Source organism: Rhamphochromis longiceps, linkage group LG23, assembly GCF_057381845.1.
Source record: "Rhamphochromis longiceps isolate RC_006_pf linkage group LG23, R_longiceps_female_GT1.1, whole genome shotgun sequence".
NCBI lineage: Eukaryota > Metazoa > Chordata > Actinopteri > Cichliformes > Cichlidae > Rhamphochromis > Rhamphochromis longiceps.
In genome coordinates this window covers 48,165,895-48,190,862 of record NC_140578.1, presented here as the reverse complement: position 1 = coordinate 48,190,862, position 24,968 = coordinate 48,165,895, and the positions used below count along the sequence as shown (strand labels likewise).

Genomic DNA, 24,968 nt, shown 5'->3' with positions numbered 1-24,968 from the left:
TGTCTTCACGTTAGAGATGGAGAAAGCATAAAGTGACAATTATGAATCACTTAATATGATAAGGACATTCTGCAGGTCATTAATCAATGTATAAAACCAAAATAGAATATATTTTCAGTTACACAGGACAGTGTTGGTCAAGTTACTTGAAAAAAGTAATCATTAACTAATTACTGTTTACTTCCTGAAAAGAGTAATCCTGTTACTTTACTGATTACTTATTTTCAAAAGTAATTAGTTACTTAGTTACTTAGTTACTTTTTAAAAACACGATTTACAACCTGAAGAGGTGATAAAGCGATAGATCTTTCAGCCCAATTCTACTTTTTCTACATAATCCATCATACAAAATGTAATCAAATGGAAAAGTCTCTTTTTAAAACTTGTTTTATTAGTTTTAACCTTTTAACTTTATGCATCAAGCAAACATTAGATTATATGCAACATTCTCTGACTGGAAAAAATTAGTTTAACATTTAAACCTATTTTCTGCACATTCCAGCACATAAAATAAAATATTTTTTGTGTTTACACTCAGTCTTTCAAATAGATGCAAGTAAAACACAGCAGAAAATAAATAAAATCAAAGACTAGCGGTCCTGTTGCTCTATTTTCACCTGTATAGCAGGAGTGAGGTAGGCGGAGGTTTACCCTGGTGCAGGTGTGCCGCAGCGGTCAGTGGAAGGATACGGCAGTTTCTCTGTGAAGTTCACATTCCAGCGGCAGCGTATTTGGCGTTTGCTCGGGAGTTCAGGGGTTTTTTCGCTGTAAAAAGAAGTTTTCTTCCCACACGGTGAACAGCAGACGCAAATGTTTTTGTCACTTTTTGCGGAATCAAACTCAAAGTAAGGTCAGTACTTCCACGCTTTAAACGCTGCACGCTCATACTATCTGCAGCACGTGTTATATGATCCATTGTTGATCTGCACACAGCTGTTGTCACGAACGTTGCACACGCTTACGTCACTGTCATGAGACGCAAAGAAATCACGGTTTTAGTAACGCAGCGTGCTTACTGGAAAGTAACAGTAATCTAATTACCTTTTTTGTAATAGTATCCCTTACTTTACTCGTTACTTGAAAAAGTAATCGGATTATAGTAACACGCTACTTGTAACGCGTTACTGCCCATCTCTGCTCAGGACATAAACACGGAAGCAAGGTGTATAATTAAGAGAAAGAGGTCGCGTCCAAATTCATGGGCTGCATCCTCCTGAGGACCCGGTCTACATGGTCTACGTGGGCCGGGTCCTCAGAAGGTCGGGTAGGCCGGAAGTAAACGGCTGTGAAATTGGACGGTCCAGCCTTCTGATCTGCGTCACCGCTGTCTCGGTGGAGTTTAATAAACTCGGCCGTCGGGTCCTTGCGGTCTAAAATATAACAGGACACTGGAGTAAACTCTCGACCATCTCACACACTGTTTATCAGTTTTCTGTCTGACGTTTATTCAGCTGTGTGAAAACCAAGGAGGAACCCACCCGGGGATTAATAAAGTTTTGTTTTATCTAATCTAATCTAATAACTTTAATCTCAGCCAAACCGATTTACTCACGAACAAACAAAACACTGAAAAAAGCCAAACAATAAAATTTTTAGGTTGTCTAAGTGACTTATATATTACGTTTAACCCGAGCAGCGACAGTCCGTGGTGATCTGAACATGATGTGCCGGGAGTTGTGCCGTTCTCGGCCGCATCAGTGACCCTCGAGCTCCCAGCTAGCTGTCGAGCTGGTGGGTGGCAGACGTCTCTGAAAACGTCGAAGCACTTTTGCAAATATGCGATATATATATATATATATATATATATATATATATATATATATATATATATATATATATATATATATATATATATATATATGCTTGGTTGGCAACCAATGTTAAGGTGCATTACCGCCCCCTGGCTCACAGCTCAGTGGACATTTAGATGAGAAAATATATATTTGACACATTTAAGGAAAATACTAATAAAATAAAAATAAACAAAATAAATGTTTATTAAGCAATTTTGATAGGAAATTGCTTAATTTTAGAAATGTTTTTGCTCCTTTTTGCTCCATAAAATAGTTGTTGTTGTTTTTTTAGAATCATTCAACTTAGCAGTGGGATTTACATGAAAAGAGAAACAAATTAAGTTTGAGTGAAAATGTACATTTTTTTGCACTCTCTGGTCGACTGACTCAGTGAATCAAATGACTCAAAAACCGATTCAATTTGGTGAGTGACTCATTAAAACTCGATTCAGTAAAAAGAATCAAATTTACCATCACTAGCACTATGAATTCTGGGATATGGTAGGCCATGAAGGACACACCCGACCCATCCTTCAAATTCGGGAAAAAGGAGGACGCATTTGTCGGCTGCATTCGGAGGAGTCTACGAATTTGGACAGCCTTGTACCAACTGCACTGTGGCAGTGATGTGTATTCCTCTGATTGGGAGAAAAGAAAAAAGGAGGTGTGATTCTGTTCTGAATGATTCAATATGTTGCTTGTCTCTTTGAGACTGTCATTGTTTTTGTTCTAAATAAAGTTCATTTAAAAAAACAAGAATTTGGACAGCCTTCGGCGCGTCGCTGTGACGTAATCGGTCTACAAATGCGGCCTCAGGAGGACGCAGCCCATGAGAAGTTTTGGTTGGATTATAGGGGAAAAATAAATGAGACAGGAATTAGTAGCAAAAATATTAACCCAGCAGAACCATTTTCAATTTTACTGCCATGGATATATGACAACTCCTGATTTCATTTATTACACAAGGGAAAAGTCAGATATGATCATATACGGGAAAAGTGTTCAGAACATGTGGAGATAAATACTGATGCATCGTAATTGTTAGATTATAAAGCAGGTGTTGTGTTTGTTATTCCAGAAAGAAGCTTTGTGATGAATAAAAGAATTACTGATGACCTAACAGTTTATACTGGAGAACTGTAGCAGTTTTAATCACTTCAAACTGGGTAGAGGAGGCACCAGTAGGAAGTATTTGTGCTTCCTACTGTCACGTGGCCGGGTGGCCGGTACTGAACAGGACTCAGGTGCAGAAACCCAGAGCGGAGACAGCAGATGATGCAACAATTTATTAGGTTTAAGTGCAAGAGAAAAACGTGGCAAAGACAAAAAACAACGAGACGTGGAGTCTTGGTGCGGCGTGGCCTGGGGAACGTGGCTATGGCGAGGGAATGAGGCCTGAGATGCGGAACGGAGCTGAGTGGGGAACAGTCACACTGAAGGAAGAGGATATAGGAGTTAGGTAGGTAGTGAAGGCAGCTCTGCAGTGGCCAGTTGTAAGAGCAGCAATTCTTACTTGCAGTAGGGGACCTGGAGTGTTGAGAGGGGGGTGATGAAGAATCAGGGGAGGCTGAGTGGCGTGGAAAAGCTGGCCTGAGATCCGGGGCTTCAGATGGAGTGTGATGGCAGGAGGGCAGGCAGGTGAGGCACAGAGAGATTTCCAGAATGATTACTAGGTATCCTGAGTCCAGAGGTGGAGTGTGAGCCAAGGTGGATACAGCAACTGTAGCACAAGAGAGTCGTGTTAACAGGATGAATCACAGCAAGAACTTAACGTATACGGCCTGTTACCAACATGTGTTGATGACGAACTGGCAGTGAATGAACATCAACGTGTGGTTTAAATCCCTCTGGCTTGATTGCCTGCAATAGGCTCCAGGTGTGCGGGAGCTGGAGTTGGCCCTGCCCAGGGGCGGATCCCAGGTCAGTTCAGGAGCCTTATGGAAATTCCAGCCACCCACCGCAGACCATGACACCTACTGGAAGTACAAATATTTGATTTACTGTTTTTTTTAATCAACTTTAAATCATGCTTTTTATTGTTTTTGTTTTTTAATGTCTCTGTAAAGCACTTTGAATCAGCTTGTTGTTGAATTGTGCTATATAAATAAACTTGCCTTGCCTTACTCAGACTCTAGTAGCGCACCATTGAGCATATGTGATATGTGTTTGGATTCTAGACACAATATTGTTTTTTGATATAATTCATTTGATCTGGGTGATCGTGGCTCAAGAGTTGGGCGTTTGTCATGTAATCGGAAGGTTGCCGGTTCGAGCCCCGGCTTGGACAGTCTCGGTCGTTGTGTCCTTGGGCAAGACGCTTCACCCGTTGCCTACTGGTGATGGTCAGAGGGCCCGGTGGCGCCAGTGTCCGGCAGCCTCGCCTCTGTCAGTGCACCCCAGGGTGGCTGTGGCTACACTGCAGCTTGCCATCACCAGTGTGTGAATGTGTGGATGATTGTGCAGAGTGTAAAGCGCTTTGGGGTCCTTAGGACCAAGTAAAGCGCTATACAGACCATTTACCATTTAATCTATAGAGTCAAACATACGGGAATAGAAATACATTTTCCGTGTCGGTTTGGATGAAAATGAACAGGCTGATAAGTTTGCAAAAGCTGCAACAAGAAAAAGTCATGTAGATATGAATATAATATACAGTAAAGGTGAGGTTAAAGGAACAGAGCAGGGAAAGGTATATTATTATAGTATACAGAGAGCAGTGGGACACTGTAGAAGAAGTCATAGAAGTAAAAGAAGATATCATTTCAAGAGTAAGATTTGGTCACATAGGTTTAAATAACACTAAAAAAGATGAACAAGAATGAGACAGGGAATTGTGAACGTTGTGGACCACAGGAAACATTTGAACATGTGATGTTGGAATATGGTAAACATAGACGGGAAAGACAAATGCTCAAATCTGAATTGAAGAAGAATAGAGTTCAATTAAGGGTAAAAGAAATATTTCAAAGGGACACAGGTGGTGTAGTTTATAGGGAAATATTTGATTTTTTTTGGTTTGTTTTTAATATTTTTATTAGGATTTTCTTCATAGTAACAGACAAAGACAAAAGAAAACCAGAACTTAGCTCAGGCTGTTTTGAGGCACATACAAGGCAGTTGAGGTAAACCACAACCCCTCCAGGAATCAAAACAAATCACAGTAAGACCAACAGTCAGGCAAATTAATTCAGTTTGGGAAAGCCCTGCAACAAGGAGGATGCCAGTACAGGTCCAACGTAGATATGGGTCCCAGGCCTGTGGAAAGAGTCCAAGGTGGAGTTGAGCATACAAGTTATATATTCATTGGGAATACAGTCCGTACAATGTTATGCCAGGATTTCTTAGTTGGGATGGCTAGCCTGCCCCAGAGGAGCAGGATATTGTTTCTGGATGAAAAATAACAACTGGAACAGCCTCTTGTGTTTGCCTTAGAAAACCAGATTGTCCATTACTCCCAGTATAAGACCTAGAGGGTCCAGAGGAACAGCAGGAATGAAAATAACTGAAAGCACCGTTGCAACATCAGACCAAAACCTTAGAATTTTCCCACATGACCAAAAACAATGCATAAAGTCCCCCCCCCCCCCCCCCCCCCCCATTCACATCTAACATACAGGGGAGCGGTTTACATCTGTTTTACTTTTTAAAGAGGGTGTGATGTATGCACAATCAATACATCACACAATTTTGAACTGAAACGATTTATCTTGGTTACAGACAGATATCCTAGAGACACAGGCCCAAATCTCCTGCCAGTCTGGACCATTTCTAGAGCGGCCTAGGTCTCTTTCCCAAGCCTGTTTAGCAGCCAGGAAGTGAGGGGCTGAGCCGGAGTATCCTTTAAAAGGAACTAATGGAAATATTTGGGTTTTTAAAGAGCAATAAGTATTTATATGAGACCATAGGTGTAAAACTGTTCCGATCCACACTCCAGCCCAGAAGGTGGCGGTAATGCACCTGAAGTTTGACAAGATAGACGAAGAAGAAGAAGAGAGGGGGGGGGGATACCTACCTTGGCACGACACCTGTCGGATAGTTTGCTTGTTACACTTGTTTGAAAAAAAAAAACCCTGTCGGATAGTTTTTTTGTGTAAGCTGATTGGTGAACAAGTCGAATAACCACTTCCTATTGGTTTACTATAGTGACATCATCGCGCACTTATTTGAATGACGGAAGGAGCATATTTTCTGCATGAGATGTCTAAAAATTAGCAAAGTGTACATCAACAGCTGGTAACTTAAACTAAATTAACCAGCCTTCTTTGTTCACTACGTTTGCTAAGCTAACGTTCAGGGCCAACGCTAACTTGTTAGCTACTAGTGCTGCTAACACAGTCTGTGCCTGTTTGCTCGATTACAATTATATTTTTAAGTGGACGTTTATTTATCGACTTTCTACAGGAAATACTTACAGTAAGGACTTAATTTAACCACTTTAGGGAGTCTAAGGTGAATGAATGTGAATGGCTGAGTAAAGAATACATTAAACGAAGGTTCCCGAGTTGTGTTGAGACGCCAAAAGAAGAGCTTTTCACTGAAGCCCTTTGGACACTTGTTGATTTCTTTCTGCAGACCGAACCGATGAAACAGGTAAGCTACGTGATTAAAACAGCATGATTAAGGTGGTCCGAGGCTGCTGGGTTGTTGGATCGCCTTTCATACACTGCTTAGCGACCGCTCTCCGATACACGAGCTGCATTGTTAATGAAAGCTGGGTTTACGTTGAGTGGGACGTTTTTACGCGTGGATATGGACTTCAGGACTACTTATGCTTTACAGTCAAGAAATCAAACATATGTTTATCTGTGGAGCTACAAGCAGTTTCAGGTAGAGCTGTATTTGTGTTAACTGGAAAGTGTTGAACTCCGCTGTCAGTGACGGTTTGTAAATGGCCTGTATTTATTTTATTTTATTTTATTTTGTGTGTGTTGCAGCAGGAACAAGTGGAGTGGGATGACGTGAACAAACGTTTACAACATCATGGTTTTAAACCGGTGTTTTTTGCAGATCCCGCTGAGAATAAGAGTCCTGCAGGTAAGAATTGTCACTACGAGACTTTATCAAAGGTCACGTGTTACGGTGGCCGAAAGTGAACAATCGTATCAGGCTGAAGACTGTAACAACTATACATGGAAACAAAAATCAGAATTGAAGACGGCTAAGGACAGAGTGTTTAAAATTAAAGTGGCTCAACAATATAGTTACTGTGTTAAATGTCAATAGATTTAATTTACATGCAACTTTAAATGAAAAGAATGATTTAAATGGTCTTTTTGTTGTTTACTTGTTTATAAATTCTACTTTGAGTTTTAAGCAAAATGTTTGGCTTGTCAGTGTGATTTGATGAGTAATGTATACGGTTGTCTGTGTGTTTGCAGATTTGGTCCTTCTGGATAAGAAGTCGGCTGCTGAGCTGAGGACAACTCTGAGGGTGATGCTCACAGACTCGGAGAGAAGGCAGGCCCTGATCCAGGAGCTTGTCATGTCCAACAACCAGCTCAAGTAAGTTCAGCACTGTGTAAGAAACATCCTAAGTGGTGCTGGGATGTTATTTAGTGATGTTTTCAGTGAAACATGTTTGTAACTATCTGTTTAAACATGGAAACTGTAAATAGCCCCCCACCCCAAGGACATTATTGCAGTTACGAATGTCATCTTACTGGACTGAACCTCAGACTGTCCTGTAACGTGGCTAGGAGAGCTGGGGTCTGTTTCAGTGACACATGTGCAATGCTACTGCTGGATATTAATAATGTATATGCAGTGTTGTATAGACCACCTGTCCTGCTGTCATTTAACCTCTCCAACATCAGATGAGTATCAGGAACACACATTTCTTGATCCTCACAGACCAGTACAGGCATGAAATGTGAGACTGGGTGGCACACTGCTGAGATGGAGTCTGTATGGAGCATGTATGCTCACCAAGTGTCGGGCAGTTTCTGTTGGTGCTTGGCTTTTCTCCAACAGTTCAGCTCTATTCAATTCAGTTTATGTTTATAGGGCCAAATGATAACAGTTTCCTCAAGACGCTTTATATTCTCAAGCAAAGACTCCAAATTAGAGCAGAGAAACCCCAACAATCATGTGACCCCCTATGAGCAGCACTTTGGCGACAGTGGGAAGGAAAAACTCCCTTTTAACAGGAAGAAACCTCCGGCAGAACCAGGCTCAGGGAGGGGCGGGGCCATCTGCTGTGATTGGTTGGGGTGAGAGAAGGAAGACAGGATAAAGACATGCTGTGGAAGAGAGACAGAGGTTAATAACAGATATGATTCAATGCAGAGAGGTCTATAGAAGAAAGCAGTCCTACATATTTGTTTAATATGAAGGACATATCCTGGTCAAAAATGACTCCAAGGTTCCTCACAGTGTTATTAGACGACATGGTGATGCCATCCAGAGTAAGAGTCTGGCACATTCTTCTGGCTACATGTGCTCTTCTTTTCTCACCCTTTGAGATTTTAACTTGTTGATGCTGTTTTAATAATTTTACGTAGAAGTTTGAAGTCATGTTGCCATAAAGTATTCAGCGAGCCGTTCAGGGCCTTAGGACTAAATGGTAAATGGCCTGTATTTATATAGCGCTTTACTAGTCCCTAAGGACCCCAAAGCGCTTTACATTTCCAGTCATCCACCCATTCACACACACATTCACACACTGGTGATGGCAAGCTACATTGTAGCCACAGCCACCCTGGGGCGCACTGACAGAGGCGAGGCTGCCGGACACTGGCGCCACCGGGCCCTCTGACCACCACCAGTAGGCAACGGGTGAAGTGTCTTGCCCAAGGACACAACGACCGAGACTGTCCAAGCCGAGGCTCGAACCGGCAACCTTCCGATTACAAGGCGAACTCCCAACTCTTGAGCCACGATCTACACAAACTGCAGTCAGCAGGTGCAGACATGCTTTGCTTTGTGTGTCGTCAGAATGGAGGTTCAGGAGCACATGAGCCGAGCAGCTCAGCAGTGTCAGAGGGTCACAGAGCTGGAGGAACTGTTGGACAAGGTGAAGACCAGAGTCCAGGATCTGGAGGACCGCTACCTTAGCAAGGCAGTCCAGCAGCACAGCCACACACAGCAACTGCAGAAGGAAAAACTGGAAGCACACGTGGGTCGTTCAGCTTTTTATTTCACTGTCTTTGAATTTCCCGTTAACAAAAGGGCATTTACAAAGAGTCAAAACAAACGGCACAAGCACTCGAAGCCACAGTTACTTCTTACAACTCGGCACCAAGTAAATTAAATTTCTTTTGGAAGTCTTAGTCATGCTGAACAGCTCTGTGCATGTAAAACACTGAAAAAACACTATAGTTCATATAAGCAGATGTCTCCAGGTGTCTGCTAAAGTTTACATGATGTGAACATATTATCTGTAATGAACAAAGTCACCAAAGTTAACACTGAACCTTGAGCTGTTTCCCAAACATTTAACAGGCTACCCTGAACTCTTTAAGATGAGTGTAGGTGTTTATTTTCATCGACTGCATGTTTTCTCATAGAGCACACATTTAAACATTAATGTTATGTTTCATGTTTCAGTGGTTTGCAGTTTCCGTGTACTGGTAAAAGAAAAACCTTCTGCGTACTTTCAGAGATGGTGTGAGATTCTAGAGCAAAAGCTGTCGAAACAGAAAGAGGAGGCAACCCAGCTTCAGAGGAAACTCCATTTCATCACCAAAAAAGAAGAGCAGCGATTGGCTTTGCAGCGTCAAGCCTCCCAGCAGAGGTCTCCTGCAGATCAACAGTAAGATATTTGAAAACCTCACACACAAGATCATTGAACAGTGTGTAAAGTCTGTTCTAGACTGTCTAGGGAGGGCAGTCAGCCATACTGTTGTGCAGATCTGTAGAGGAGGGCTCATATCAAATAATACTACAACAATACCAAGTCAAAGTGAGCGTATCCACATCAGTCAAACATGGCATGTTGTAGCAGGGCCCATGCTCAAAAGTCAGGCCTGTGCCCCAGACGTGCTCAGACATGCAGACGGGAACATGCTGTTAGTTTTTGGGGAAGTTTGACTGAGTCAGCGAGGCTTAATCTGACCTCAGATTGCCTCAAATTTGGCCTCATTCTACCCCTCTAAGTCAGAGCACCAGCAGAAGAACCTGGAGGAAACAGACCAATCTGACCCAAGGTCAGTGCACGTCACATTGTCAATGCGATGTCTCGAGAACAATGCGATGTAGGATTTTCAAATTGATACCATAGTTACATGTAATAAAAACAAATCGGAGACTAGTTTGAATCCTGGTGACCTCGACTTCAAGGTCAGGGGTCAGGTTTTCTGAAAATTCAGTGAATGCAATAACTTTAAAACAAGGCGATTCTGAACCTGTTAGGAGGCTGAGGGCTAGTACTGGCTGCTGCTAGCAGTTTCAGATCTCTCAAAAGATGTCTAGTTGGATTTGTATCTTGGTTCCGGCTGAGCCACTTAAGGACATATACAGACTGGTCCTGAAGCCAGTCCTTTGTTATCTCAGCTGTGGGCTTAGGGTTATTGTCGTTTTGGACGATAAACCTTTGCCCAGGTCTGAGCTTCAGAGCCATCTGGAGGCCACTGTGCTCATTAGGACCATCGGTGCTGCAGGGATTGTTCTGTAGTCTTTCCCAGATCTGTGCCTCGATACAGTCCTGTCTCTGCGGTCTGCAGACTGCTCTTTGGACTTCAGGACTTGTGCCCTGACATTCACTGTCAACTATAGGATCTTATATAGACAAGTGTGCTACTTCACAACATGTATCCAGTCAACTGAATTTACTACAGGTGGACTCCAAGTTGTAGAAACTAAAAGATAAGCAGTCTAAGGAGCTTGGAAAGAAAAGCTTCTGGACTTCTTTAAGTTTCTTGAAGGCAAGGCAAGGCAAATTTATTTGTATAGCACAATTCAACAACAAGGTGATTCAAAGTGCTTTACAGAGACATTAGAAACAAAAACAAATAAAAAGCATGATTTAAAATTGATTAAAACAAGCAAACAAACAAACTAACTAAACACACACATTTCACACCTGTTCGCGCGATCTGAACCCTTATCGTAAGGGGAGCTACCAGTCCTTCTGTGGACGAGCTACTTTCTATTTTAAATTCCCTGAATTTAAAATACTCTCTAGACCCAGTCTAGACCCAGCTGGGGAGCTACCCAGAGCTCTAAACCCACTTAACAAACAAACAAACAAACAAACAAACAAACAAACAAACAAACAAACAAACAAACAAACAAACAAAACAGTATATAAAATCAAAACAGATAAAATCAGAACAGTAGATAAAATCAGTAGTTAAATGTAAGTTTTGAAATTTAAACTTAAAAGTGTGGATTTGGTGCTTTATTCAAATGCAGCTGAGAACAGGTGAGTCTTCAACCTGGATTTAAATAAACTGAGTGTTTCAGCTGATCTGAGGCTTTCTGGGAGTTTGTTCCAGATATAAGGAGCATAAAAGCTGAATGCAGCTTCTCCGTGTCTGGTTCTGACTCTGGGAACTGATAAAAGACCGGATCCAGATGACCTGAGGGATCTGGAAGGTTCATACTGGGTCAGGAGGTCATTGATGTATTTTGGTCCTAAACCATTCAGAGCTTTATAGACCAGCATCAGGACTTTAAAGTCTATCCTCTGACGGACAGGCAGCCAGTGTAAAGACCTCAGAGCTGGACTGATGTGGTCCACTTTTTTGGTCTTAGTGAGGACTCGAGCAGCAGAGTTCTGAATGAGCTGTAGTTGTCTGACTGATTTTTTAGGTAGACCTGTAAAGATGCTGTTACAGTAATCAAGCCTACTAAAGATGAATGCATGGACTAGTTTTTCCAGGTCCTGTTGAGACATCAGATCTTTTATCCTTGATATATTCTTGAGGTGATAGTAAGCTGACTTTGTTATTGTCTTAATGTGTTTTTCTAAGTTTAGGTCTGCATCCATCACTACACCCAAATTTCTCGCCTGGTTTGTGGTTTTTAGATGTATAGATTGAAGTTCTCTGGTGACCTGTAATCGTTTTTCTTTGGCGCCAAAGACTATTACTTCAGTTTTGTTTTTGTTTAGCTGGAGAAAATTGTGGCACAACCAGTCATTAATTTCCTCAATGCATTTACCAAGAGCCTGTACAGGGCCTCGGTCTCCTGGTGACATTGTGATATATATTTGTGTGTCATCTGCATAGCTGTGATAGTTTATTTTGTTGTTCTTTATAATCTGTGCCAGTGGGAGCATGTAAATGTTAAACAGAAGGGGTCCCAAGATGGAACCTTGGGGAACTCCACATGTGATACTAGTCTGCTCAGATGTGAAGTTACCTATTGATACAAAGTATTTCCTGTTTTCTAAGTATGTTTTGAACCAGTTTAGTACAGTTCCTGAAAGACCTGCCCAGTTCTCCAGTCGTTTGAGTAATATGTTGTGGTCAACTGTATCAAATGCTGCACTGAGATCCAGTAAAACTAGGACTGACATTTTTCCACTGTCTGTGTTCAGACATATGTGTTTCACCTCTCATCTGAGAAGCTTCTTCAGTTCTAAGAGCAACTGGTGTAATAAAAGCTGGGACTCTCCACTTCCTCCTCTTAGAACTGAAGAAACTTCTCAGATGAAACACCTTCAAAGTAGGGCTGGGCGATATGGCCTAAAATTCATATTGCGATATAATTTGAAGCATGTGCGGTAATGATATATATCAGGATATATTCTTTTCTTCTGTATAACGTATTTTTCACACTATAAGGACTTAAAATCCTTTAATTTTTCTCAAAAATCGAGAGTGTGCCTCATGTATGATTTCTGGTTGTGCTTACTGACCTTGAACCGATTTTGGCAGAAATCTGTTAAAAAATGTTTTAGTACAACTTTGGTAAGCAGCACTGCTTGATGGATGTCAGAGCATTACGCTGCCGTAGTGAGGAGCTTCACGGAGTAATCTGGGTCCAAAACTCCGTCAGTTCAGGTCCCAAAGTCAAACGAACACTGAGAGTTAAACTGTCTAAATTATTTCATCTTTAATTAAATCATCAGCGTTGCTGCTTTACCAGGTGTAACAATTAAGTTTAACATCCATGCAAACAGAATTTATTAAATTTAACAGAGTTAGAAGTTAACAGGAAGTTAGCTCGCTAGTTTCCACCTAAACATTTCATACCGTGTTCTGACAGAGATTTTTTTTAACTAATTCAAATGTACAGCTCTGCTACCACTTCCAACATAAATGAAGACAGAAAACTAAACAGCAGTGGCGTTTGCAGGGTTACTGGAGTTGGACTAGCTGGTATATAATGTTGTGCTACGTGATTGCTAGCGACACAGCTATGTTAGCATAACATTAGCACAGTGAAGCTGGAGGATGAAGCCAACTTTTTTTCCACACGATAAAAGTTAACGTGAGGGATTCTGGTGGTCAGGGACAAAGGCAGTCGCATAGCAGGATGCTGTACACGGGCCAAACTTCAGTCAGGAGAACAACTGAGATCATTCATCCACAATACGAGGTTAGTGTTTAATATACTGCAACAACATGGGAACAGAGCAGCTGCAGAGAATTCAACATTAATGAATCAATGTTACGGAAGTGGAGGAAGCGCAGTTTTTGGCTTCCCCCATATTTCAAAAGTGCTTCATCTCTTTGCTGTGACTGTCGGCATAATTTGCAGATGATAATGGCTGTAGCCGCTGCAACGCTTTCGGCCAAAGCCGGCGCAGCTTGATGACATCATCAACACGCGCTATCGCAATAGAGCGATATAGTCTAAATCTCTATCGTTGGCCAAATTTATATCATTTCTATCGTATATCGCCCACCCCTACTTCAAAGAAATCCAGACCCTTTTCTTTCCGAGCTCCTTAGACTACAATGACCTGGATGACTGACAACCTTCACAGACTAAAAGATGAACACTTTTGTTAAAGTTACATTTATTTATTTTATGAATTTGCATTTTATGAATCCAGTTTCAAACAAGGCTGACAAAATGTGGAGCCAGTGAAGGGCAGTGAATACTGTAAAACCCTTGTAGGTTGTACTGTGAGGGGAATCGGGTGTAAACATCTGCCAAGTCAGTTATGTGGTAAAGAGCAGCTTGTTCTTAAGCAGCCTTGGGCCCTCTATGGCCCACTGTGAGTCCTGGTATCAGGAGGAAGTGTTGTTATTTATTTATATAACAGCGAATCACAACAACAGTCGCCTCAAGGTGCTTACTGTTGTAAAGCAAACACCCCACAATAATACAGAGAAGGGACGGAAAACCTATCAGCAACCGCTTTGCTGATTATTTTGATAGTTGACGAATTTGCCTAATATTTCTTCAATTAGTCGATTAATCAGCGATTATCTCAATAATAACCGTAGGGCCCAGGCCCACTGTAGGGCCCCGTGCCCACTGTAGGGCCCAGGCCCACAACTTAATTGTTGTGACACGTGTTAGAAACGCAGAGAGGTGTGCTCGATTTGCCACACGGAGCAGCGCGAGAGTAAAGAGATGATGAGATTTGTCAGTTGCAGGTCTTTTGCCCACAACCGAGATGACAGACCTTGCCGACCGTACATACAATACACAAACATCACATTGGGGAGACAGGTCAGGCTAGGTAGCGAGGAAAAAAAACATCAAAATGTGTAACACAGAAGGATAATACAGGAATGCACAGATATCAACACACCACAGCACAATAAACACAGACAGCAACATGGGAAAGAGTTCCAGTGTGTACATCTGATCTGGGACCGCTGCAATCTTTCGACTGCGCCTCCAGCTGACCCGATGTCCACATCAGAGGGGAGGTAAGCGTTGGAGGTGGCGTTGGATCCGGGGTAGGGAGGGTGATGCATCAGTGAGTGCTTATCAGTATCAGTATGTGTGTGCGTGTCCATAGTAGGGCTGCCACAAACGATTATTTTGATAGTCGACTAGTCACCGATTATTTTTGCGATTAGTCGACTAATCAGATCATCATCCATTGGACGTAAAACGTACAGCTTATTGCACCAGCAGCATCTGCTCTTATATAACTATCATTAGCTTACAGCTTTAAGTGTTTAAGGTGCTAACTAAGAATAAAGCCAAGATGATAGTTTAATGAATTTTAATGAAATTTGCAGATTGTTTCGGTGGAGTTTAATAAACTCCTTGCTATCTAAAATATAACAGGACACCGGAGTAAATTCTCGAGCATCTCACACTTCTGATGATCAGCTGTCTGCTTGATGTTTATTCAGCTGTGTAAAAACTTTAATCTCAGCCAAACCGATTTACTCAGGAACAAATAAAATACTAAAAAAAAAAAGCCAAACAATAACATTTTAAGTTATCTAAGTGACTCATATATCCTGTTTAACCTGAGTAGCGAAAGACGGCGGTGGGTTTGAAAACGATTTGCCGGGAGTCCGCTGTTCTCACGGCTCTAGTTAGCCTAGCCCCCGGCTAGCTATCGAGCTAGTGGGTAACAGACGTCTCCGAAAACGTCGGAGCGCTTTTGAAAATATGTTAAACGTTTATTTTGTGACCCAGAAAGAATAATAAGAGTAATATTAAAACTAACTAGCTGCCACCATTGTTGGAAACTGAGCAGGGCCGCGCTATGAATTCTGGTACACAGCTTCTTCTTCTTCGGGGTTTAACGGCAGCTGGCATCCTTGTACATGCAGTGCTGCCATCTTCTGTTTCAGTCCGATATTACACTCTTAAATCCTGCTACTTATTCCTGCGTCTTTTGGGATCTTACAAAGCTTCAAACGACGCGTCGACTATTAAATTAGTCGTCGACGATTTTGATAGTCGACTAATCGTGCCAGCCCTAGTCCAGAGTTCAGCTGAGACAGTGTCCTTCGCCCTGCCAGGCTTAGTAAACAGTCTTCCAGCCAACCCAGGTGGCCTTGCAGGGAAAGGGAAGGAACAGACTCAACACAGTCGTTATCAGGGAGTTGTTGTTCAGTTCCAGCCTTGAGCCCACAGCTGGCACCAAGGGGTAGCTGCATTATGATGGTAATTTTTCTTTTGCAACAACTCATGAGAATTTCAAGCTGTTCTCTAACACTCCGACACCGACACTGGTCTCTCAATCTCCTGTTGGAGAACCGTGAGCTTCCCCATGATGGTATCAAACTTGCGCTCCGTGGTGTTGTCATTTTTTGCTCGGAGAGCCGATTCTGAAAACTCACAACTGCAGTCAGCTGTTCTACGATGTAACCCAATATACGCTCAGAGGTGTTATTCTGAGTATTCACGGCAGCTGTAAAGCACGAGGGAGGGGCTAATAATCGGCTCAGTCATTTTTAATGATCGTTGAAAGCCCAGATCGTAATCAAGATTAAAATTCAATTAATTGAGCAGCCCTATCGTCAGTCACACTCCATTAGAAATGGTCATGCACTGCATTGTGACTCATGATAGACACAAAATCCAATTTAAGTAGAAACTGAACTCCCACTGACAAACAAAAAACCTCCAAATAGTGTTTAAATATGAGTCTCGTGAGTTTTTTGCTGTCCAGACTTTAACCGTGTGAAGAGGACCAAAGTGAATTTGACCCCTGTTCCTGAAATTAAACAGAATTTCTGTATCCAGGAGTTCATCTCATTTCTCATTCGCAGAGCCAACTTCCTGTGGAGCTCGCCAAAACAAGACGGCACAGCTGAGATTAGCGAGCTCATCAGTGACCCAGCCAAGGAAGCCCGGCTGTGTGTCTACTATCATCATGTAAGTGTGACTTGATGTGGTCTTGGGCACGTACTGCTTTGAGCCTTTTTTCCTGACATAACAGAAATATTTCTTCTTTTCTTTCCTGAAATTTCAGCTGTTGAATGAGATCAGTGCAGTTGTAACTGATCATAAAGGTCCTGTGAGAGTGCACAGACCGGACTTCCAGGATGTCCTGTCTACACTGAAAGTGTGGGCAGAGCAGCTCGATCTGCTGAAGGTAAACACCAACAACCTGCCAAACTATCTCGAGCCCTCGGTTAGGTATGTGACGTTTGCTTTGAAGATGAACTTCCTGTGCATGCGTGCTTGTACGTAGGGTCTTCAGTGCAGTTTAAAAGAACTGTCTGTCAGACTAATGCCCTTACAACCATGCGATGGTGGTTATAACACTGACGAAGCAGCAGAGGTTGGAGACATGTTGCTGCTTGTAGACGCCATGCTGGAAAATGCCTCGGCTGATGATAAGGTACAAGTTTGTTACTCTTGTTTGTAGTACTTTATCAGGCTGTTGTGTAAATGACACTGCAGGGCGCGGTGGCTCACATGTCTGAGCGTATACTTCAGAGAAGCCTGCTTATTGCAGCGTTTTCTTTCCTTGTTAGGTCCTCAGAAGCCCCACTCGACACACTCTGGAGTCCATGGTGTCTCATTTTCAGAAGCTGTTTGACGTCACCTCTCTGAGAGGAGTGTACCCCCGTATGAATGAGGTCTACACTAAACTGGGAGAGATGACCAATGCCATGAGGAACCTTCGAGATATCCTTGATCTAGGTGACTTACACACAGTGCCTAGTTATGGATGTTATTTATGCAGTATGACAGTCTGGGCTTCTATCAGCATCTCCTGGACACATTTTCCTTCGTTTGGATTGAAACCCTGAAGTTAAAAGTAACTAAGAGTCATTAAAATAAGCAAACTCACTCCTGGAGGCAGAGTAGACCTGTACGAGGAGGTACTAGTGCTAATGCCATCCATCCATCCATCCATTCGCTTCCGCTTCTCCTTTTCAGGGATAGCTGTCATAGGGCGAGAGGCGGGGTACACCCTGCCTCTCGCCAGTCTGTCGCAGGGCCAACACACAGGGACAGACAACCATTCACACTCACATTCACACCTAGTTTGTGAATAATTTGGATTATCCAATTAACCTATCCCCACAAGCTGCATGTCTTTGGACGGTGGGAGGAAGCCGGAGTAACCGGAGGGAATCCACACAAACACGGGGAGAACATGCAAACTCCACACAGAAAGACCCCGGCCTGATGGTGGAATTGATTGAACTCAGGACCTTCTTGCTGTGCGGCAACAGTGCTAACCACCGTGCCACCGTGCTCATGATAATCCATTGTTTGACTGTGGATGTGAACTGCTCGTTCTTCACATCCAAGATATTCCAAAGTACTGCACAGTAGTGCTTAATTAAAACTCTTGGCAGACACACTGTCCAGAGTAAACTAAAAACAATGAGTGTTTGGAACATAAGAGCAGTGACTGTAGAGGCCTGGACCTGCCGAACACTGCTACTCCCTGCAGGTAGCATCACCTACACTTATCTGCTAATGCACGCCTTGGCCACTAGATGGGGCCGACTGACAAAAATGAATATTTGTATAACTGTATCGTCATCTTTGTTTTTGTGTGGTTAGATTAGTGTCATGTCTCCACTGGCTGTGACTCTTTGTTTTCGATTACTAACAAGCATCTTCCTCCTGACCTTGACCACAGCAGTAGCTTTCATGCTGCTTCCATAATCAGGAGAGTCTTCCATATTACACTGAGTGGATTACTGTCATTCAGCATCATTCAGCATGAGACTAACAGGGCTGTCTGTGGTTTTGTCAGACGGTGGCGTTTCTCCTGCTGAAGTTGTGAAACATGTGTCCAGACTGGTGTCCTCCATTGAAAGCATGGCGAGGTTCCCTGAGCTGCTGGGAGACATTGATATTGACAGGTTTGCTTTTCTCACACATGAGTTGGACTACCAGATGGCAGCTGCTCAGGCCTGCTTCAATCTTTGCTCCTGTTTTTCAGCATCATCATGAAGGTGAAACAGCACGAGGAGTTCTTCCCTGCGTTCCATGCCCTGGTTACAGGAATCTTACAGACTCTAGGTAAATTCAACCAACTCTATTTATTTTATTTACAAATGACTTCTTGGTAGAAATAAATCCAGGACTCTCATCCAATATTACTGAGGAAACATGAAGATGAACAGATCGTGGTGTTTCCAGGAGCTCGCAGTCAGAATCATTGTGGTGTTGGGTGCCTTCCGAGCACTGACTCGTTGTGAACTGCTCGTTGTCATGTGATTTTAAGACGATCCTGGGCTGGGATTGGCCGAGCTGACTTTAAGCCTGAGATTTCTACTGCTGCTCTTCTCTCTGTGTGTTACAGGAGTGAGCCACCTAGACGACATCCTGCCAGCTCTGAAGGCTTTGACAGAAACAGCACAGTGACCTGATCAGCTTTTTGTTTTTAGTCAAACCTCTATTTTATAAGCTGCCTGAAAGCATGGCTGATGCTGTTTTCACCTCTGTGTGGATGATGCCAGCAGATTTTTACACTTTTGATACTTACCATTGTAAACCTGGCAGGAGTAGATGAGTTAAAGGCACGATGTGATGGTGGTGGTGCCGTAGGAGGTGTGGTCTCTGAAAATCACGTCAGTACTGTCAGCACTTGTGTTTGACATGTGTACATAGCTGTAACAAAAGCAGGCCCCAAACATGGGAGGAATAAAGCATTTGTCAGTTACTAGCAGTTTGATGTCTGTGGCGTCTTCATTTGGTTTGGTGAGCGCAGCGTCCACACACGTCTCATAGATTTATACTCCCAAGCACTAAGAAGCAAAACTGTTCCAGCTGTAAACGGACGAACGCCTCACATGGAGCTGGTTAGCATACCGTGTTACTGAGGGAAGCACAAAATGTTGCGCTTTAACACTTATTGTGTTTTTCACAGATAACGTCTCGATCAGTAGGTTTAACTGGACACTGTTTGCTGGTTTACCATCAGAATGGTTTTATTTGGTGGCAGCAGCAACGTGTAGCTGAATCATGGTTAATCACGGACAATAACCATATCCAACTTCTTAATAGCACTGAGCTGGGCTGCATTGGTGCATCATATCTTTATTCTCTTTCTTAAATAGATAACTATCATATCTGACATCATATCTCACAGTACAATAATATTGAATGGGTTGCATTGTTGTACTTTGTCATGTTTCTCAGGTCTTTGTCTGAATTTCTTATGAACATTACTTGTCATGTTCTCATGTTGTTGCTAAGGATTGTCTTATTGCACTGGAGTCACACTGGGTTAAATATTTACACTTGGGTTTTAAGGGGTATTTATTATTTTCTTCATTATTTTATTTACGGGTTGTACGGAAGCCCCAAACGCAATTTCATTGTTCTCTGACAATGAAAATAAATACTTAAATAACATAAATCCTAATCAGAATATAATCAAACTCATGAATGAGAAATGTAGTCTGAGTGATGGAAAGGATTTGTAGGCCTGACCTTTTGACCCTGACTCCCAGGAGCATTGTTATCACTGCTGTGAGAGCGCAGCAGGTAGTGTGTTATATGTGAGAAGCCCCGACTTTACCATGTACGACTGAAAAGGGGATTTTAGATTATGTTGTGATTGAAGAGTCGTGAAGAGAAAAGGTAACCCTGTGAAACTAAGAGGAGATGTTGTGTCATATTCATGTGCGACTGATTCAAGAAGAAATCATGTTGAAGTAAACTAATGATGAACTCTGAGTCGTTCTACAATAAAATTAATTCCAGTAAGGAAGACTCGAACTTTTGGAGTAATCAATGATAGAGGGACAGTTTTATTAGCCGTACACCTGAACAGTTTCCCAGGAAACAAACTGGATTTCTGCAGTTTTGAATGTCGAACAGTCTGTCTTTATTCGTTTGAATGTTTGTGGATATAATGGAGACTCTAAGAACAAGATATTACTGGAGATGTTATTGGAGATCTAAAAGCAAAATACCCAGATGACTTTACATTAGCTGGTGTTAGTTGTGGCCCTGATGAATGGTGTGGTAGTCTCCTATTTATACCATGAACACAATCCAAAGATTCTTTTAATACGCATCTCAGGACAACTGTTGCTGTGATTTGGTGCTACATAAATAACATTGAATTTAATTGAATAATAACAATGTAATTGGTGTATGGACACATTTTAACCCCATAATAAGCTGGTTTTCATGGATCAGACCCAAATGAAATTGTTGATCAAGAATTAGTTTTTGGTTTCTTACCCAAGATATTTGTTAAATGTGTCGCAAGCCAACATCTCTGCAGCTGCCATTCATCTGAATCAGAGCACTTTAACTAAAAGTAAGACAAAGTATGGAGAGAAAAGCGGGAGCAACTGAAACAGGCTGCATGCCGGTTGACGCATGCGCACTCCTTAATATAAAAATTATTGATCATTGTGGCGTCACTATTACTTTCAAACCTGGAACAGAACTAACTCTCTGACACAAATGGTGGAAATTTAACGCATAAAGTTTAAATGATGGTGGAAAAAAATCCTGTTCAGGTAATGAAAAAGTCAACTTGTTTATTTATATTTACAAAGTGAGAGAATCCCAGAAGACAAACAGATTTTCAATTCAACTTTATTTATACAGCACCAAATCACAACAGCAGTCGTCTCAGGCGCTTTGTAAGGCAGACCCTACAATAATACATACATGACTGAAGGTGATTTAAAAACAGTTCCTACTTCATCGAATTACAAAAAAGGAGAATGAACAAATGTGACGGTAAAATTATGAGCAGCCGTAAAGAAATGTAAATGTTATCAGAATATTTTCATAGCTACTCTCAGGTATTGTTTTTAGAAAAGGTTAAACTGGTTATTTGTCTAACCTGACTTTTTAAAAATTAACTTGACTCAGAGCTGAAAACGGCTCTGAGAAAATCACCAGGACAAGAACGCTTCAGCATTTTGCGCAGATATCAGAGGTAAAAACAATAAAACAATGTATACAGTGAAGCGAGAGATAATTAGTTTAAAAGTATCCAACGGAACTATTAACATGATACACCAAATTACTATTTCACTTAAAATAATAACATCTCCCTCGAAAAAGCTTTATAGTAAAGTCGTAAGAAACAGGAGGTTAGACTGTAATACATGCTGTGAGTGCGGCACAGACACCCATCAGTTCTGGTTTAGTCCCAGTATCCTGTCCAGTAAACACTGGGTGGGGTCCAGTTGGACTCCTGCGGGTATTACTGCCTTGAAAAAAGCCTCTGCAAGAGATTTTCTTCTCAAACTGAGCGATAATATTTTCCTAATGTGGCTTTAACACTCCGTCGTGGGTTTTTACGCACACAGGTACACGTGTAAATAAAAAGTCTGCGAGTATTTTAGTTTCATAAGCGCTGCCTGTTTCAAAGAAAAATGGTGCTTTGGCGCAATCGGTACTTAACAAGTAGAAGTCCAGTGAATCACAGCTGTGAGTAGTTTTAGTGGATGCGTTACAGCCAGCCCGCGGAACAAGAAATGAGGAGAAACACCTGGTTCAGGTTACGGAAATAACAGCCAAGTCAGAGTTCCGCATAATTTCAACACTGAAAGAATTTGACAGGACAAAGTGTCCTCGGTGTGTTTGTACAGAGGACAGCAGCTGGAAGGCGATGGGAAACTGGGAAAGCTTCAGACGAGACGACAGGGAGTCCAGAAAGGAGCCGGTTGGAAAAGAGCCCAACGTACCAGAAATTACAGTGGCTGAAGCGTCGCCGCTCGCTCCAGAGAGATCTTTCTTTAGCGTACCCGGGCCTGCACACACCGGTAGGACGGGGCAGGTACTTACTGCTGCTGAGCAGCAGGCTGAGTCACAGGAAAGCCTGAGCGCAGCAGAGGGGCTTAGTGTGACCATGTGCAGAAAGTCTGCAGAGTCCCAGCACAGGTCTCCCTTTGGCCCGCCGGAGTCACAGGAGGAGGAGCGCGTAGATACGCACAGTTTGTCTGGAAGTGACGATAACAGCACCCCGAGAGGGAGTCGCAAGCATTTCATAGAGGTCATGATGAACAGCTCCCCAGGGATTCGGCGCTCTTTTTACCTGTCCCCCAGGGCTGAAGCTGACTCCACCTCTATGGTTTCCTCCACCCTGGATGAAGACAGGACAGCTGTAGCCTTGGAGCCTATGGAGCACGAGTGGATGATGTGCGCTTCAGACGGGCAGTGGAGCAGCTTGCATCGCCTCCTCACCGCAGAACCCAGCCTCATCCTGAAGAAGGATTTTGTGACTGGCTTCACCTGCCTACACTGGGCCGCCAAGCACGGCAAGCCTGAGCTCATAGCCATGATTATTAATTTTGCCAAGCTGCACAACATTTCTGTTAGTATTGATATTCGATCCAGCACCGGCTACACACCTCTGCACATCGCCGCCATGCACGGTCACGTGGAGGTGGTCAAGCTTCTGGTCAGAACCTACAATGCAGATGTGGAGATCAGAGACTATAGTGGGAGGAAGGCCTGCCAGTACCTCACCGACAACGTGAGCGTGGAGATACGGAGCATCGCTGGAGGCTGTGAGTGCTCTGCAGGTGAGAACTCTCATCTCAGGGACGGAAGACGCTGGAGGATCTCTAACATGAAGCCCCTCAGCCAGCTGAACTCCAACGATTGTGCTTCTGGGGACAGTGAGGGCCAACCCAGGGAAATGCCCCTCTGGAGGAAGTCCTCACTGAGCAGGATGAAGCCCAAACTGCAGAAGCTTCGTGACAGGACATCCCAGATCGTGCACAGCACTTCATTCAAAGATAAAGAGCAACAGGGAGGGTCAAAGAGAGCCTCTAGATCCAGAGCCAGGAGCCACTTCTTTGGGTCAGATCAGTACTGACCCAGGATGTGGTGGAGCACTACCTATATCTCCCAGCTTATTTTCATCCATCGTTATTGCAAACGACCTTTCAGTGCAGTGTCTGCTTGACTTGACTGAACATCGTGTTGATTCAATGGGAACGTGAAAAACATGCTTTACTAGCTTTGGATTATCAGACGGGAACTTCTCTGTGTGGTGAATATATGAAGCAGCTTTCATGGTTACTGTGGCCCGCTGAAGGTTGTGGGGTCAGTGGAGGTGGACATGAGCGAGTGTACTTTTAACGGCTTTTCTCTCCTTTTAGTTTTCTTTATGAAATAAACTAAGGGAACAGTAATGATCAGCTCCATGATGTACAACAAACGCACACTGTGTGTTCACAACAGTAACTGCTATTAGCCTTTAAATCAGATCACAGACGGTGAGACTCCCTCTGCAGGCCAAGCTGGGTATTTTTATCCATCCACAGCTGACACTAAAGCCCGTGGACCTTAAGTCAGTAATCCGCCTGCAGTGATCCAGCTTACTGTGTCACGAGGCTGTGAGGGAGTGTAAGGTGACAGAGAAGCTCTGGCAAAGTGTGAGCACTTTGTGTGACCGCTGAGCACCGAGTGCACGTCACGTGATCCGTTTGGTTTACTGTATGTGAGGACAGCAGTGCTGAGGTGGAGGCACAGCAAAGCGGAACAGAGGCTGACGAGCCACGCATGTACTAAACGCCCTGCTTCACCTTCTACTCACACCCGGCATCTCATTTCTGGGAAAACCTTCTCCCTGATGTTGTGTGGATGTATAGAAGTTTTGTTTCTCATCAGTGTGTAAAGAAGCACTTCTTCTCTTAGCTGCACGTTTAATCGTTAACAGCTTGCACTTCAGCATTTATTTTTGCACGTTTACCTGGTTTAATGACACCATTTGAATGTTTGTTTTACTTATTAAATAAAACATCTGATTTAACTCTTGTTTCAGCTCAGCTTGGGTTTCCTGGTCTGAGGAAATATTCGGCTGTCCGTCTTTGTAATGTTACCAAATCCGTTAAAGCAAACTGCTGCTTCAGTAGAGATGCAGATTTTTACAAAAGCCCAGTGAGTGACTTTGATTTAGACCTTTCTAAAAACTCTTCCCTAAAAGAGTACATGCAAGAAAAAGTACTTACAACAGTACTAAGCTACAGAGTAACAACACCAATCCTTGATAGACCGAGACGTGACTTTTATTTACCATTTCAGAGATCAAATAACAGCACAGACAGCAGAAACATGGCTACATTGGTCCAAAGTGCGTAAACAGAGCAGAATGTACATAGTGTCCACAGGGTGGCGCTGTGAGCCTGTGACAGCGTCTGAGAGTTAACATGTAGGAGACGAGTTCATTACAGCAAACCAGACTAAAGCAGCAGTGATCATTAGTTTTACTAACACTGACAGGTTCATGTTTCTTTTATGGAGTCACATTCATGAAGCATTACAGTTACACTAAGTGGTCCCGTCTGTGGGTGAAGCCAACTCCACCCATTTACAGCCCGAGTTAAAGGGACTGCTCTCAGCTCCAAGTCTGACTGTACTCACCTACTCTGCAGTAAAACACATCAGTGTAGTACTTTATTGTGTACC

At 42.8% G+C, this 24,968-nt stretch overlaps 3 protein-coding genes across 4 annotated transcripts in view; 2 read left to right on the top strand and 1 right to left on the bottom strand.

Annotated features, from left to right (window-relative positions):
* The first annotated feature begins 5,827 nt into the window (after positions 1-5,827).
* cep70 (centrosomal protein 70) lies at positions 5,828-19,245 on the top strand. 2 transcript variants are annotated; one of them, XM_085399357.1, is made up of 12 exons: positions 5,832-6,383; positions 6,728-6,827; positions 7,172-7,295; positions 8,727-8,907; positions 9,392-9,543; positions 16,376-16,481; positions 16,579-16,701; positions 16,801-16,950; positions 17,087-17,255; positions 18,328-18,436; positions 18,517-18,596; positions 18,880-19,245. In XM_085399357.1, exons 1-12 carry the CDS (start codon positions 6,375-6,377, stop codon positions 18,939-18,941), a joined length of 1,365 nt encoding a protein of 454 aa, XP_085255483.1. In that variant the 5' UTR covers positions 5,832-6,374; the 3' UTR covers positions 18,942-19,245. The 2 variants fall into 2 exon arrangements, with proteins under 2 accessions (XP_085255484.1, XP_085255483.1); XM_085399358.1 differs by lacking the exon at positions 16,801-16,950 and having other exon boundaries at positions 5,828-6,383.
* A 2,895-nt stretch (positions 19,246-22,140) lies between these two features.
* Positions 22,141-24,420, top strand: LOC146642967 (ankyrin repeat domain-containing protein SOWAHC-like). Its single transcript, XM_085397563.1, has one exon. It carries the CDS (start codon positions 22,162-22,164, stop codon positions 23,371-23,373), a length of 1,212 nt encoding a protein of 403 aa, XP_085253689.1. The 5' UTR covers positions 22,141-22,161; the 3' UTR covers positions 23,374-24,420.
* Positions 24,421-24,543: 123 nt separating this feature from the next.
* Positions 24,544-24,968, bottom strand: part of dhrsx (dehydrogenase/reductase (SDR family) X-linked) — a 24,146-nt gene continuing 23,721 nt past the window's right edge. Inside the window, exon 7 of the mRNA XM_085397562.1 lies at positions 24,544-24,968. This exon is cut by the window's right edge and continues 1,001 nt beyond it. The gene's annotated coding sequence lies outside the window, so the exon portion shown is untranslated.